The 14999-nt window shown below is 41.1% G+C and overlaps 1 protein-coding gene across 2 annotated transcripts in view; it reads right to left on the bottom strand.

Annotated features, from left to right (window-relative positions):
* TTC7A (tetratricopeptide repeat domain 7A) overlaps positions 1-2550 on the bottom strand; it is a 116692-nt gene extending 114142 nt beyond the window's left edge. Inside the window, exon 1 of one of the 2 annotated variants that reach the window (XM_045549543.1) lies at positions 2023-2550. In XM_045549543.1, coding sequence (XP_045405499.1) covers positions 2023-2206 — 184 coding nt within the window. In that variant the 5' untranslated portion in view covers positions 2207-2550. The remainder of the gene's footprint in view (positions 1-2022) is intronic. The other variant, XM_045549544.1, reaches the window with a different exon arrangement.
* Between the last annotated feature and the right edge of the window lie 12449 nt (positions 2551-14999).

The raw sequence follows: 14999 nt of genomic DNA, 5'->3' as shown, positions 1-14999 counted from the left end.
AAAAGAGACCCCACTGCCTCTCAGTCTCCTTCCTTATACTGGTCAGATCCCGCAGTGAAGCCAGCCCAGGCTCCAGGCCCCCAACTCTGACACTAGGAGACTTGGTAGCAGGGACTCAGGCTTGAGTACGGGCTTTACCACACACATATTATGTGACCTCTCTTTGGTGTCCCAATGTCTAAATGAGGACAATAACTCCTGCCCTCCTCACAAGGTTTATAAAAATTTAAAAAATAGAGAAAGCACTTTATAACTATACCATGCCATTTATCACCTATGCTGTACCAGTGTTTCCCAGTGATGTTCCATAGTGTATGGTCAAGGTAAGGTTGAGAAACATGGCATTTATACTCTAACCTTGGCTTGTACATCACATGCAGGTAAAAAAAAAAAAGAGTCTGTTTAACATCACTGAATCCATTATTACCAATTTCTTAACTCCCTAAACTCTTTGTTCCTGAGATACCAATTCACTAACTGCTCACCCTCCTTGAGACCTCTACAGAACAGCTTAGGAAATACAGCCCTGTAAGGACACAAGGAGACCCAGTTCCTGTCTTGGTCCTGGCATGGTTCTCTGTGGTGCCAACCTCACTCGGAGTCCCACACCTCACCCAAGAACCAATGCCTCCTGCCTTGGTCAGTTCTCATTCCCATTCCCAACACACAGCGGATGTCCGGGAACCTGCAATTTATCTACTCTGCCCTGGAAGAGGGGGGCTCACCAGCCTCTCCCGAACATGCCCTGCCCACTGCCCCTCACTGCCATCATGCTTAGACCTACCTCAAGGCCTCAAACCACGTAGCCCCCTTAGTGTCCTGTCCTTCCTTCTCCTTCTGCAAACACACCAGTCAGGGGCTAGGACAAGTTCTGCCGCTTCCTGAAGCCTTCTCCCCTTCCTCTGAGCTCCAAGCCAACACACAATTGCCCTCTGATCACTTCCCTGCCTCTCCATTCATTTTGGTAGCTCTTTAAGGGCTGGGATTTTCTGATATACATCTTTGAGAGGTAATAGTGCAAATGATTAAAACGATGTACTCAGAAACCTGGATTCAAATCCTGGTTCCACAACTTACTGGCTAGATGATCAAGTTACTTCACGTCTCTGTGCCTCAGTTTCCTTATCTATAAAGTGGGGTAAACACAAGTCCCTGATTCATGGGGTTGATTACTATTATTATTATTATCATTCTGTCTCCCCTACAGAGCCTTCCACAGGCTGGGCAGTCTTTAAAAACTCTATATCTGTGTGTATTCACTCCTTGCCTCCTTCCACCAAAGCTCCCATGTGGCTGTGCACACAGAGGGGGTCAGACAGGGCTCTCCAGGCTGAGCTGAAGGCACTAGGAACAGGATCTGAGGTTAGCGACTGGGGCGGGGTGTTCCCCGCTGCCACATCAGGGTGTTTTCCCGCCCCAGCACAAGAGCCCAGCCCAGCCAAACCAGCCCTACTGCTAATGCCACCGACTGCCAGGGCTGGATGGGTCCCGAGTCCGCCACAGATGAGGAAACTGAGGCTTGCCAGGCCTCTTCCCCATTTCTCCACCACTCCACCCTGGCACACGTCAAACCCCCACCCCTGCCTGCTGCGGACGGAGCTCCATTTCCAACTTTACTTGGGAGAAAAGGGGTTGCGGGGGAGAGACAGACACGGCCTTCACCTGACGGAGTTTAGGGACCTACCCCCGACCGGGGTAGGGTTGAGGTGGGGGGCAAGATCCTGCCCACGCACTGATCTGATCCGTGCAGATACCACCATTTCACAGTAGACAGTTACCCACATGATCCTAAAGGGCATAGAGCAAAAGCCGTTTATCTCTCTTCCCCCCAAGCACCCAACTGCATGTGATTTTTCTCCGAAGGCAGAAGGACCTTCGTAAGTACCCTGGCTGCTCCTACGATCAGCACTGCGGGAGCGTAGGCGGCAGTCGCCGGCGGAGGACTGTCAGGGCGCGCTTCCTGGAGGAGGCGGTGCGTTTCGCGCGCTCGCCGCGGGTGATCCAACCCCTTCTCTCACTCACCGGTGTCCAGGGAGGTGAACGCGGGGTTCGGGCTGGATCGCCGGCCGCCCCCGCCGCCGGGCATGCTCAGCGTCTGCAGCTGCCGGACCAGCTCTGGCATGCGGTCCCAGTGGCCCTCGGCGCGGCAGCGCTCCAGCTCGCTCTCCACCTTCAGGTGGGAGCCGTGCGCGCCCTTCGCAGCCATCTTCCCGCGGGCGCCGTCATGGAAGGTGCGGCCGAGAAGTGGAGACCCGGCCGGGGACGGCGTCCAGGCTGGGGCGCACACGCGGGCGGGGTCGACGGGGGCGCGGATGGCAGCTGGGGCCCAGGTGGCAGCGGCGGCCCAGGCGGCGGCGGGCGGGCAGCAGCAGCACCCAGCGCACCGCCCGGCGCCTCCGGGCTGCGGCTCCGGCTGCGCGGCCCGGACGCGTCCAGGAGCAGCCTCCGCCTCTGCTGCAGCAGCTCCTGGCGCTGCTGCCGCCGCCGCTGCTGCAGCTGCTGCCACAGCCCCCGCCCGGGGCCCGGGCGCCGCCAGCTGCGGACCCGCCCCTGGCCGCTGCTCCACCCCCGCGGGGGCGTGGCACGGCCTCGGCGAGCCAGGCACGCTGGCGGCCAGCGCGGCCACAGCAGCCAGGCGCGCGACGGGCGCTCGCGGCCCGCCCGGCGCCCGCTCCCCGCCGCCGACGCGGAGTCGGAGCTCACCTTAATGCCGCGCGGCTCCCCGCCCCCTCCCCATCCCATCGGGGCTCTTGGCCTGGGGGATCCCCGCCTGACGACCCGGCTTTGTGTGGTGGCCCCGTCACCGCTGCTGTCCCCCGCACGTCACAAATCCGGGGAGAGGCCGGCTGGTCGGCCCCCAACTCCCAGAGCGAGCCTCCCCCGGAGCCGGCCTGCCTGCCGCGGCGCCCGCCCGGCCCTGCTGGGACCCGCGAGCCTAGCGTGCCACCCACGGGGTGCTTGGGAGGAAACAGGCCGGTTCCGAGCCCCTTGACCCTCTGGACGCCCCAACTTTGACAGTGTTCGCATTTTCTTTTTTAACAGAGGAGTTCCTCTTTCCAACTTGACTCCCTACACTAACCGGCTGGCCTGTCCTCTGCGGAAAATCTGTTGCCCTAGATTTCTTAAAGGCTTTAAGCTGTTTCTCCAACTTGGTATTTATTTATTTATTTAGCCTGATGTCCAAAGACTGATCAAAGCTGTTATGTAGTGCCCAGCAGGGCTTAGCCCAGCGCTGTGAGGTGCCCAGAAGTTCAAAGGATTAGCGGGGTGGTGGGGGAGGAGGGGTGTTGGGCCCAGAGGTAGGCCCGTTCCAGGGGCCCCGCGTCCACCGCCACCACGGAGGGATTGAGGACATCACCCAAGAAACCACAGCAAGACCAAAAACAAAAAAGCACCTGTATTTAAATGGCATGTAGTACGGCCGGAAGGCTCCAAAAGACAGCAGGGTCAGGGGAAGCTTTTAAGCACAGACTCCTAAGTGTTAGAAGGTGTCCACTTCTTCCCCAACGCGCAGGCCTTCACCACTGCCTGACTCGAGGCCTTGGGAGTGAGTTTGGACATTTGCAGTGTCAGGAGACTTTGCTCCGTGTTTCTGGACTACTGTAACCGTGGGAAGGTTTCTATGTCAAGCAGAGCCCAGGCTTCTGGTGCTTAGTCCCACCGGGCCCTTTGCTTCTGGAGCCACAGGTTGTCGACAGTCTTCCTGTCCCTGCCTCACACCCCCAGCTCCCCCGAGACGCCCTCCTCTGCAGGGTCCAAATGCAGCTCCTTTACTTGCTTGGGGGAAAGGATTTCCTGACCATGGGTGCTGCTCTGAGCACCTGGGGGCTGTTCTACACCCCCAGAGGCCAGGAGGTAGGTGAAGGAAAATCAGGACAGCTCTGCCTGTTGGAATTTAGAGACAATTTACTCAAGCAGCCCATAAGCTCCTGGCCTACTCCTGTCAACTCCTCAAACTGGCTTTGTGTTACTCTTTGGCTGCCCTTGGTAGTCACCAGAACCGGATTTCACTTGGAGACAGAGATTGGATTAGGGTGGCCAGAGAACACACTGTGATTTGCCCCAGGCCTGGCATTCCAGGGAGCCAGCCCTGGGCCAGGGAGTGAAAGGAGGGGTTGTTGAGGGAGGCGACCTTGACAGAAATAGGGAGACCTTCCCTCCTCCCTCTTTTCTCCCCAGTCCTTTGCCAACTGCGCCCCCAGGTTGCAGAACACTGGGGAACAATATGAAGACGGAATCACGGCTTGCTTCTTTGCAGGGTCACCAATATATGTGTGGGCATGAGGGAGTGTAGGGAGGAACACGGTCTTCTTGGGTCACATTTGTAACGAGCTGTTCCTCAACACTGCAAACTATGCCTGCCTGCAGTGTCCAGAAAGACCCAAGGATCCTGATAATTATCTCTTAATTACTGACCGGGAACATTTCGCAGAGCGTTGTCTGGAGTAAGGGATTTACCTCCACGGGATACATCTTGTCTTAGGTAATGCACTTTCCTTTGACAAATTAACTTCTCCATGGAACTCTTGTGCCCTCTCTGAGCTAAAAGAAGCAGCAGATGAATCCGTCTTAGAGCTCATTTCATCTGCAGAATGCAGAAAAGGGTGTCCACATATTGGATAAGAATAGACTCATAGGGCGATTTAAGGCCTGTGGGGTCCTGGTTGTGCACCTGGGAAAAGTGGAAGGGACTCAGTAAACTCTGTGGCACAGCAGTCCAGGTACTATACAATAGAGTATCGGCTATTTTTGATCTAAAGAGACACCAAAGAAAGCACAGCACAGATCTACAGTTGTAAAACACATGGTCTCATGAGCTCTCAAAGATAAAACAGTATTTCTATTTCGTACCCTAGGGAGGCTGGGAATGATTATTTTACTGATATTATCATTATTGATATTATTGGACCTGGAGCAATCAGAAGTTGGATTTATTTATGGCCCTGGAATCCTAAACAAATCCATATACCTGCCCACTGGAATTTTTGACTGAGAGGATAAGAGTGTTATATAAAGACTGAGACAAGATATGAAGACTACTTCTTTTTAAGGCATTTGATTATTAGGTTTACTCCTTGGTTAGCACCTTGTTTTAGAGCCTATTGTGCAAGTTTGGGTAGAGATTTAGGTGGGTGAGTCTAAACCTTATTGGGTTTAGCTCCAGTAGAGTACCGGTAGAATTTTTTGACCACAAGAGGGCTTCAACCGAATGCTTGATTTATACACAAAAGTACTGACAAATCAATATCCAGAGTTTCTTAGTTCTAGGGCTCTTTCAAAATGTTCATCGAGGTTTTGGAGATCTGGCCGTGGAGCTATTTCCCATTCTAGTTTTGCTTGCATATTAAATCCCCTATTTCTGGTTTAACGCAATTCGCAAGAAAAGAGCCAGGTCACATGTGCTTCAGGATCCACTCCTGAATGCCGTGGCCAGGTACTAAAGGGCCTAGCCCGGAAATCTCCAACGGACTTCTCTTCTCTTGACCAAGAACTAAACCAGAGCACATTTTGCTTTCGCAGGGAAGACTAGGATCATCTCCAAAAGATCTTGACAAACATCAATCGCTTTCTGGAACCCCTTCAGTTTTCTGTGCAATCCACGGTCTTTTTAAGTCACTCTTGAGGGGATCTTACCATTCTGACCTTTTCATCGAACGTTTTACATCTGAGGTTCCAACTAGCATATAAACTAATTGTTATATATCTCACTGTTCCAGATTTTATGTCCCCAAAACAATTCTAAATTCTCCTGCAATATTCTATCTTGTCTAGGCTTTGAAGAGTCTTTGACAATGGCTTTTAGCTGGAAATGAAGCCAGGGCTTAAAATCCATCAGTCATTTTTTTTTTATTCGGAAAGAGGTTTACCTTAGAGTTAGGTGAGCTCTGGGGCACCTGGCCAGCCAGGAGGAAAGGGGAGTGGGCCAGAGGGAGAGAGAAGGGCAGAGGGAGATGGAGGAGCATAGGATGGGGAATAGGAATAGTAGGTTTGAGCTGTGATACTGGGGGCTTGGGAGGGGGAACTGAAAGATAGTTTTAACTTGCTCACCTTTTTATTTTGTTTTGGCCAAGGAATCTGCTAGGGAATTAATTTTGGAATCTATTTTCTTTTAGGTGCTTTCTCATGCTAATAAAAAAAATGAAGACCATTAGACGTTTGGAATTGTGTTCCCTTTTCATTCTGAAGCACTTCTCAAGTGAATAATTTTGTTCATATGAGAAGTTCCACATAGTGGCCACTGTAATTCTAAATTGCCCTTGGTGAAATGATGCTCTTAAGAAAGATGAAGCACATACATTTGGGTTATACCCTAAATACATGTAGGAAGCAGAAGTCTGGCCCAACTGAGGTGCAAACTGAGATAAGCACATCAGAGTCTGCAAATTGTGAGTCAAGAGTTGGTTGTGCATCCTGCAGCTCAGGGCCCCCAAGCTCACACTAGACCTTCTCCAACTAGAGCCCAGCACATGGAGAGTTTGGAGAGATCTCTCCTGAGCCAAACTCTCACAGATAAAATAAAACAAGTCTGAGGAAAGTTCTCATAAAATTTTGACCAGAGACAAAAATCTGTCCCTGGGCCAGCTTACAGACAGACTTATTGAGACCCACACCTGTCCTCTTCACTAAAAACTTTCCTCTTATAGATGCACAGCAAAAAATGACAAAGATGGATATAGCATTAGTGTTTTTAATAATAAGACAGATACCCACTGAGGAGAAAAGACTTTTAAATATGGTCAAGGATTCCTTAAAGGGGTTACCTTATTGCTAGGGAGACAAAATAGACTCAGTATTTTGGGAGCTAAATAAAAAGAAAAATTAAAGAAAGAAATGGGAGCTTGGGCCCAATACAAGACTTTCCTCTCTATGGTTTCAGTCTGAAAGACGCTCAGGCAGGGAGGCCTCTGAGAATCACACCGCTTCTGAGTCAGGGGTCTTGGGCTACAGTGGCGAGATCTCACCTTCAATAATTGGATGCTGGCTCCCTGCAAATCCCATCAAGACAACTCTGTGCTAAGGCAAAGCTGAGTTTGCTCTCATCGCAGGAAGGGAGTCATCGTAACATCTAGAATGGGGAGGACATAGTCTGAATCTGCTTTCTTTTGGATGCTTTCTCACTAAAGCACTTCTCCAGTGAATAATTGGGGCCTATGAAGAGCTGGGGCCTATTTTAAGGCAGCTCTTCCAATGAGGGGGCTTGATGAGGCCTGGGCAAGAATCCTGATACAATACTTTAGGATTGCTGGACAGGGTGAGGTGAGGGTTTTGAGGTGAGCTTTTTAAAGTGTCTCAGAGAGTAAACAGCGGTTTGAAGCTATCTATTGAAAAGTTGCAGAGTTCACTGAAATGGTTTCTTTTTAAAACTTCTGCAAAAAAACAGTAAAGTTATTTACAATTTTTATCACCCCAGGCAAGAGTTTCCTGCAATAGTAAAGCCAAGTCGAGGTCAGCAGTGAGCTGGTTGGGTGTAGAAGGTTTCTGCTCTTCCTGTGTACTGACTCAAAATTCATTATGTGTGAGTATTACGACCTCCCCTTTGCCTCCATTAAATCATTCTTTTTAAAATGATTTTTTAATAGTTGTATTACATAATAGTTGTATATATTTATGGTATACATGTGATGTTCTGATACAGGATCCAACATGTAATAATCAAATCAGGGTAATTGGGGTATCCATCATCTCAAGCATTTATCATTTCTTTGTGTTAAGAACAGTCCAATTCCATTCTTTTAGTTATTTGAAAGTATACCATACCTTTTTGTTGACTATAGTCACTTTGCTGTGCTATCAACATTCTTATACCAGTTGTCACAGTGGCTGTGAGTAGTTACGCTGGAGGTCACCAGGTGCTCCCAGCCATCCAGAAGTGGGGCACCAAGCCTGATGAGATGTTCTCCCCACCTTCTACTCTGGCCTCTTCTCTCATACTTGCCATGTGGGGTCTGCTAAACCCTGTGTTCCAGCACATCCTTGATTTCTAACCAATGCTCTGCTTTTTATGATGCCCTACCTTGCTGTCACCCCGAAAATCCTAAATTTGAATATGAATTAAAACTTTGCTTCAAGGCTAACAGTCATTTCATCCACTCCGATCATCTGTCTATGTGATGTAGAGCAATGACAAACTGCCTTCCCAATCTTACGTCGTCATGCGTATGGCCCATGATCCTTACATTTGGAAATCAGCTTGTACTTACTACCATGATGACTGGCTCATAATGTTTCTTGCCTATGGTATCTCACATCTTACTTAATTATTAGCACCCAATCAGCCCTCCCAGAATGTTGATATTAAAACTCTGCCAGGAGCTGGCTGTACACTTTTTCCCTTTGACAGTTGGGAGAACAACTGCATGTAATCATTAGGGTAAGGGAGAAAGTCCTGTAAAGGTAAGCTTCAAAGTCATGAATTCTTGTGCTTGTGCACAGTAAGCACTCAGTAATTATTTGTTACATTAATTTTAGAATCTCAGAATGTCTCAGATTTTCCCATGCCTGGGAGATAAGAGCTCTGAGGTGGCTCTGATCCCCACCCACCCAACTTTGTTGGTGCATCTTCCCGGGTGGATCCTCACATTTGACTTCTGATAAACCTTTAGTAAATTATTTCTGCCACAACAGCCTTAATTTCAGTAGATGAAATGAGGTAGCTGGCAGGAGTTCAGAGTTACTTTTCTGGATCACTCTGAGTGGCTTCCAACCTTTGTACAGGTACCAGCAACGAACCCATTGCATTCTCAAACTTAGATGCCTCTGCTGGGTGCTACAGGTAAGTTCCTCCCAAAATCAATGAATTTCCTGTCTTAGCTGAAGTTCTGGTTTATTAAAACTGGTTTATTCCTTGGCTAGGAGATACAATGTCTCTCTCAGAATGAGAATTACTGCTATAAATTCAAAGTAAGGGTTTTTGTTAAATTCTAGGGCAGGGTAAAATAGGAGCTCTGTGAATTGTTTCCCTGGAGGTTTGGGGTGAGACAACTTTTCCTTAGCTATTCACATGAGGGCACTTTTGCTCCACTATGTAACTTGTCTCACACAAAACAACCAAGACAGAAAATGTATCCTCTAAGACTGAGGATACACCAGCTGGCTTTTCTATATAATATTTATGGTCCATCTACTTACGAGTACTTAGATAAGTAGATCCACCTAACCCAGAATTGTCATAAACAATGGCCCAAAACAGAGATCTTTTAAAAATGCCTAAAATAACTTCTTTGTGCACACAATTTCTAAAAGCTGGTTTTAGAACCAGACAAATTAAATGAGAGACTTACTTCCAATAACACCTTAAAGCTTCTAAACAACCAACTGCTCCCCTCTTTCTCCCACTATGATCTGAATTCATCTTCTTCTGCTACCATACAGCTCTTAGGCAGAGATTTGGGGCACACATTTTCCTTCTCTCAAAAGGGGGAAATATATTTAAATTTAAAACAAACAGAACAACTACAGAATGAAAACAAAACTACTGAAATTATAAAACTACAGATCCAGCAATTTTTTTTATAAACTAAGAGAATAATAAAAAACAAAATGAGACTCTTGAACATTAAGGGATGCCATGTTTTCTGTGACTCCAGCTGGCTACATATTATAGCCGTCCTTGTACACAATTTAAACTGATAGACAAATTACATTAAAAAAATTTGAAACTCAAGTGGTCAACCTACAACTATAGAGTTAAAATGTGGAGGCTTCTAAGTTCTCTCTTTTTTTCTCTCTCTTTTTGCCTACTTTAAATCTGTTGGCTTTTCTACTGGTATTGAGATAAAACTCACTGTTTATGGTATCACTAATTCAAGGCTACTTAGAGATTTTATTTTCTTATACAATTCAGCCAATTCTAGCTAAAATATAAACATTAAAAATTTAACCCTAAATTCATTTAAAACTAAAAGAAAAAAAAGGGTAAAAATGTTTTTAAAATCAAACTGCCATGGGAACTACTTTACCCAAAATTTTATTTCATAGCCTTCATTACATTATCTATCAGGTCAAATGAAGTTTAGCCATGTGAACAGGTCCCGATTTTGTCATAAATAAGTTAAATCCAATCATCTTTTATAAACCAGTACATTTCTATTACTATTCCTTGACTAAAATTCTAAAATGAAAACTATAAAATCTTTATGTGTGTATATATTTGTGTAGATGTATTTATGTATATATACATATATGTTATGTCTACATGGTACCAAAATGACATAAATAAATATACACTCATAAATTAGTAAGCCAAAATATTTTCCAAGTTCACATGATTTAAATAAATCTTTACTAAAGTGGTTTTAAAATTATTGGAAAATTAAAAAAAATTAAGAAAAGTTTAAATCTGTCAACATACATTTTTGCCTCAGTTTGCTGGTCAGACAGTTTTGTATTTATCCCTACTGAATATTTTAAGGTGTCAGGGCTTGACATACAGGTTATAAAACTAGAAACCCAGCCAAAAACAAAATGAACTTTATTTATATAATTTTTGATAAATACAACTAATTTAATGTTGCTGGTTTAATAAAAGCAGCTATATCTTCCGAGTTGTTGATAAAATCCCCATATATTTAACTTAAAAATTCTTACTTAAATAATTACCTAATATTCACAAGCTGTAAAAATATTTAACAAAAAAACTTAAAATGATGATTAGCTTTGTGTAATACCTCAGTTTTCATAAATAATATGGACAAACTATTAAAAAATAAACTAGGTAAATATAAATGAGATAATTTTTTTTTTGAGACAAGGTCTCACTCTGTTGCCCAGGATAGAGTGCAGTGGCATCATCATAGTTCACTGCAACCTCAACTCTTGGGCTCAAGTGATCCTCCTGCCTCAGTCTCCAGAGTAGCTGAGACTACAGGGATGTGTCACCACACTTGGATAATTTTTTTTATTTCTTTGTAGAGACAGGTTCTCACCATGTTGCCCAGGCTGGTCTCGAACTCTGGGCCTCAAGTTATCCTCCCAACTTGGCCTTCCAAAGTGCTGGGATTACAAGTATGAGCCACCATACCTGGCCCAGATAAATGTTTATAAATAAACTTTTCATATAATTTTAAATCTTAAAGTTATGTTACATTAAATAATGGATATTCATTAAATGATTGGGTCATTTCTAATTAAAAATTATGCTACAAAAATATTTCTAAAAATAATAAAATTCTCATTTTTATAAAATACTGATATGTGACAGATGATTCAAGATTTCTTATTTCCTAGGTTTTCAGTGAAATTTAAAGTTACTAAAAGTTAAAAATTATAATTAGTATATATAATTCTATGTATAAAATGTGCCAAAAAATATGATGTATTTTTCATAAAAAATTATAAAAAGACATAAAATGATGTTCTTTATTAAAAAAATGTCTGATTCAGAGGTTATTTATAAAAAATGACAAAAATAGTAAATAAGAGAGATATGTAAAAAAGTTATAGATATAGAGATACATTTTTAATAAGAGGTTAAATATGAATTTATATAAAAAACTTACATAACAAGTTTTGTTCTAAAATAAAATTAGTTATTTTAAAAAGAGAGAGGATAAGACAAACAAAAAGTCCAAACATCATAAGTGGTCTACATAAATCATAATAAGGTTTATTAAAAATTTTTTATATGTGATTAAGTCAAATATAATTAAAAAAATTATATATCTTTCTGAAGATTAAACTCTAATATTAATAATACACTAATATAAAACTAACAAGATTTTCTTAAAATATTAATTCACTCAGTAAAATTACATGGGGTTTTGATTTTTAATTCTAAGATCTGTTCCTTTTTAAAACTCTTCAGATTTATATCTTAGAAGTTCAACTTTTACTAAGATGGTAACCCTTAACTTTTCATCAACTCCTATAACTTTTGCTCTAGTTTTAACTCTGCCATTATAGCCCGCTTCTAAACTATTTATCTTAAGGGTCTAGCTAGTATTTTCTTCCAATGTAACTTGATTCTATATTCTTGGCCTTTCTTGATATGTCTAAATTGTCCAATATAACTAAGATATTTCCCATGCTATTACTCTACTCAAGATACTAATTTTTCCCCTACTAGTATATTCCCCTATTCAAGATACTAGTTTTCTTGTTTACATTCCTCTGTAATAAATTATTTACTCATGACTCTAGATACACTCTTCCTAGATCTGATTAAATTAAAATACCCTATTCATCAGGTTTGACTTCCAAGTTATCTAAATAGACTTCTCCTTTTAAAGTAAAGAATTCACAGTACAAGAGGCATTTCTTTACCTTTTTAATAACTGGCTTAAGACAAATATTTTATGTTTCATTAAGATAATTTTGTCTTACCTTTATTAGGTTTCCAACTACTTAAAAACTGAGCTTTAAAAGAGTTAAGGTTTTAACATCCATACAACTTTCTGTATTACTTTTTAAAAGTCTTTTAATTGTTACTCTGGTTAAATAAATGACTATTGTATTACACTAACCTGTAATTCTATTTTAATCAAGTATTTTAAACCTTTTAGTTCCTTTGATAGGTTTCTCCATGGTCAAAATTCTAAATTAAGTCTTTTTGGCCTAAAATTAACTTTGAGATTTCCCATTTGAGCCCCTAGAAAGCCTAAAAAAAAAAAAAAAAAAAAAAACCTCTCATCCTAGAGAGATATTAAATAATTGGACTTATTTTATAAATTATATGACATTCTCAAATTAGTAATATTAGATCTTCTTCCAGTTATATATAGCTATATTAATATAAATATTTCAAATATATATAAATTGATAAAAATCTAATGTATTATCAGTAATAACTTTAATTGTTGCTAAATCTAAAGCTATATTTATATGTTATTAATATAAGTATTCTAAAGATTATATAAAATTTTTAAGAATCTAATGGTCCTGATGTGACACCATCAGTCACAATTCTGGTTATCTTAAAATACTACATATAATAAAAACAACTAAATTTCCTTGTCAATTAAAAACTTTCATTAGATTTTAGCCATGGCTAGTCTAAGTTTTTGTCATCTGCAGTTATTGTTTTAAATTCTACTCTAAAAACATTTATAATCAACTATAGTCCAAAATTACTTTTCATAAGAGAGCCTTAACCAATACTCTTTTTTTAAATTTCAGAATATCATGGGGGTACAAATGACTTGGTTACATAAAATTGCCTTTGCACCACCCAAACAAATACTCTCAAACACAGATTTCTGATAATTTTATGACCAATAACCTAAATAAAAACTTCCAAAACTCTAATAACAACTGATACACAAAGATTGCTAACCCAACATCAAACAGAACAAAAATTATGTAAGACTAAACTAATAAAAGACTAAAGTAATTTTTATGATTTTTTTTATTTAAAGCATTACTAATTCTTTTTATATTTTGTTTTCCAAGGTCAAAGAAGTTTCTTTTCTTTTAAATTATTTTTATCTTACAAAAACTAAGTATACTTTAGTAAGCAAAATTAAAACATTTACGTTTCTCTTTACCTGAATTCTCCAAAATTTAAAAACTATTCATCAATGGCTAAGGTCAAAATAATGGTTGCCCAGTGACTTGGAGGTGATTCATTATTAAAAAAAAAAACTACATATAGCCTCATGCCATGACCTAACCCATGTTTCTAACAATCGGGACTGCCTACAATAACAAAATTCCTTCCCCCTACCAAAGGACATGACTTCCTAAAAATAAGCCTTCCCAATGCCAAGAGACAAAAAATATCTATCACTCTAACCTATACAGAGATTAATCATCAATACTTCTGTAAGAAGTGTTTTTATCAAAAGGGGGAAGTGACAACCTACAGGTCACATTTGGCAGGCTTCCAAATTAACTGCTTGGAGAAGGTCTTACGATTCATGGCTTACATCCTGTCCCTGAATAAAGAATCTTACCTTGAATACCTCAAATTTTATCATGAATTCCTCAAACTGTTGATGTACTGATTAATACCAACCTACTGCCATGCAAAAAGACACTAATTTGTTTCTAAATCATGGAGTTTTGCTGATTTGTTTCTAAATCATGAAGTTTTACTGTTTGTCTTGCATGTAAAACATTTCAGCCTATAATCATTGTTATCTCTAGCCAATGATTATAATCTCCGTATTATAATCGCCAATGAAAAAGGACAATTCTGATATGAAGAGTCACCCTCCCTTCTCCTAAACTTTATTATAAAAACCTTCCAACTTGTAACAGACTTTGGAACACACCCAATTTTGTTGGTGTGTCTTCCTGGGTTGATCCTCACATTTGACTTCCAATAAACATTTATCAAATTATTTCTGCCTTAACAGCCTTAATTTCAGTCAACAATTTGGTCTGGTAATACAATTTTTTGTTTACAATTTTTGTATCCAGGTCCATGAGTGAGATATGGCTATATCTTCTCATGTGAAACTGTCTTCATTGACTTTTGGTATCAAAGTTATGTTAGCCTTACAAATGAACTGTAGGGTATATATATATATATATATTTTTTTCTATCCTCCAAAGAGTTTGTATAAGATAAGCATTATTTTTCCCTTAGCTATTTATGGGAAGGTTTAAAAATACTGATTCAATTTGTTTAAAAGTTATAGGACTTCAAATTTCTATTTCTTCTTTGGTCAATTTTTGGTAAATTGTATTTTTCTAGAAATATATCCATTTCATCTAGCTTTTCAAATTTTAGGCATGAAGTTAATCATAAAATCTTCTCATCTTTCTAATGTTTGTAGAATTTGTAGTGATATCTGAATTTTCATTACTGGTATTAGTAATCTGTACATTTATCTCTTTTTAAAGTTTTCTTGATAATTTGCCATGGATTTATCAATTTTATTGTTTTTTTCCAAAGAACCAACTTTTGTTTTTGTTGATTCTTTCTATTACATGTTATTTTCCATTTCATTAATTTTGCTATCTCCGTCCTTCCTTTCTTTCTATTTGGATTTCTTTTGTACTTCTATAACAGTCAGGAAAGGTTAGGTTATGCTGTAATAACAAATACCCCAAAAATC

Source organism: Lemur catta, chromosome 4 (assembly GCF_020740605.2).
Source record: "Lemur catta isolate mLemCat1 chromosome 4, mLemCat1.pri, whole genome shotgun sequence".
In the NCBI taxonomy this organism is placed as follows: domain Eukaryota; kingdom Metazoa; phylum Chordata; class Mammalia; order Primates; family Lemuridae; genus Lemur; species Lemur catta.
Note: the sequence above shows the minus strand (reverse complement) of the source record. Positions and strands in the feature narration are given on the sequence as shown.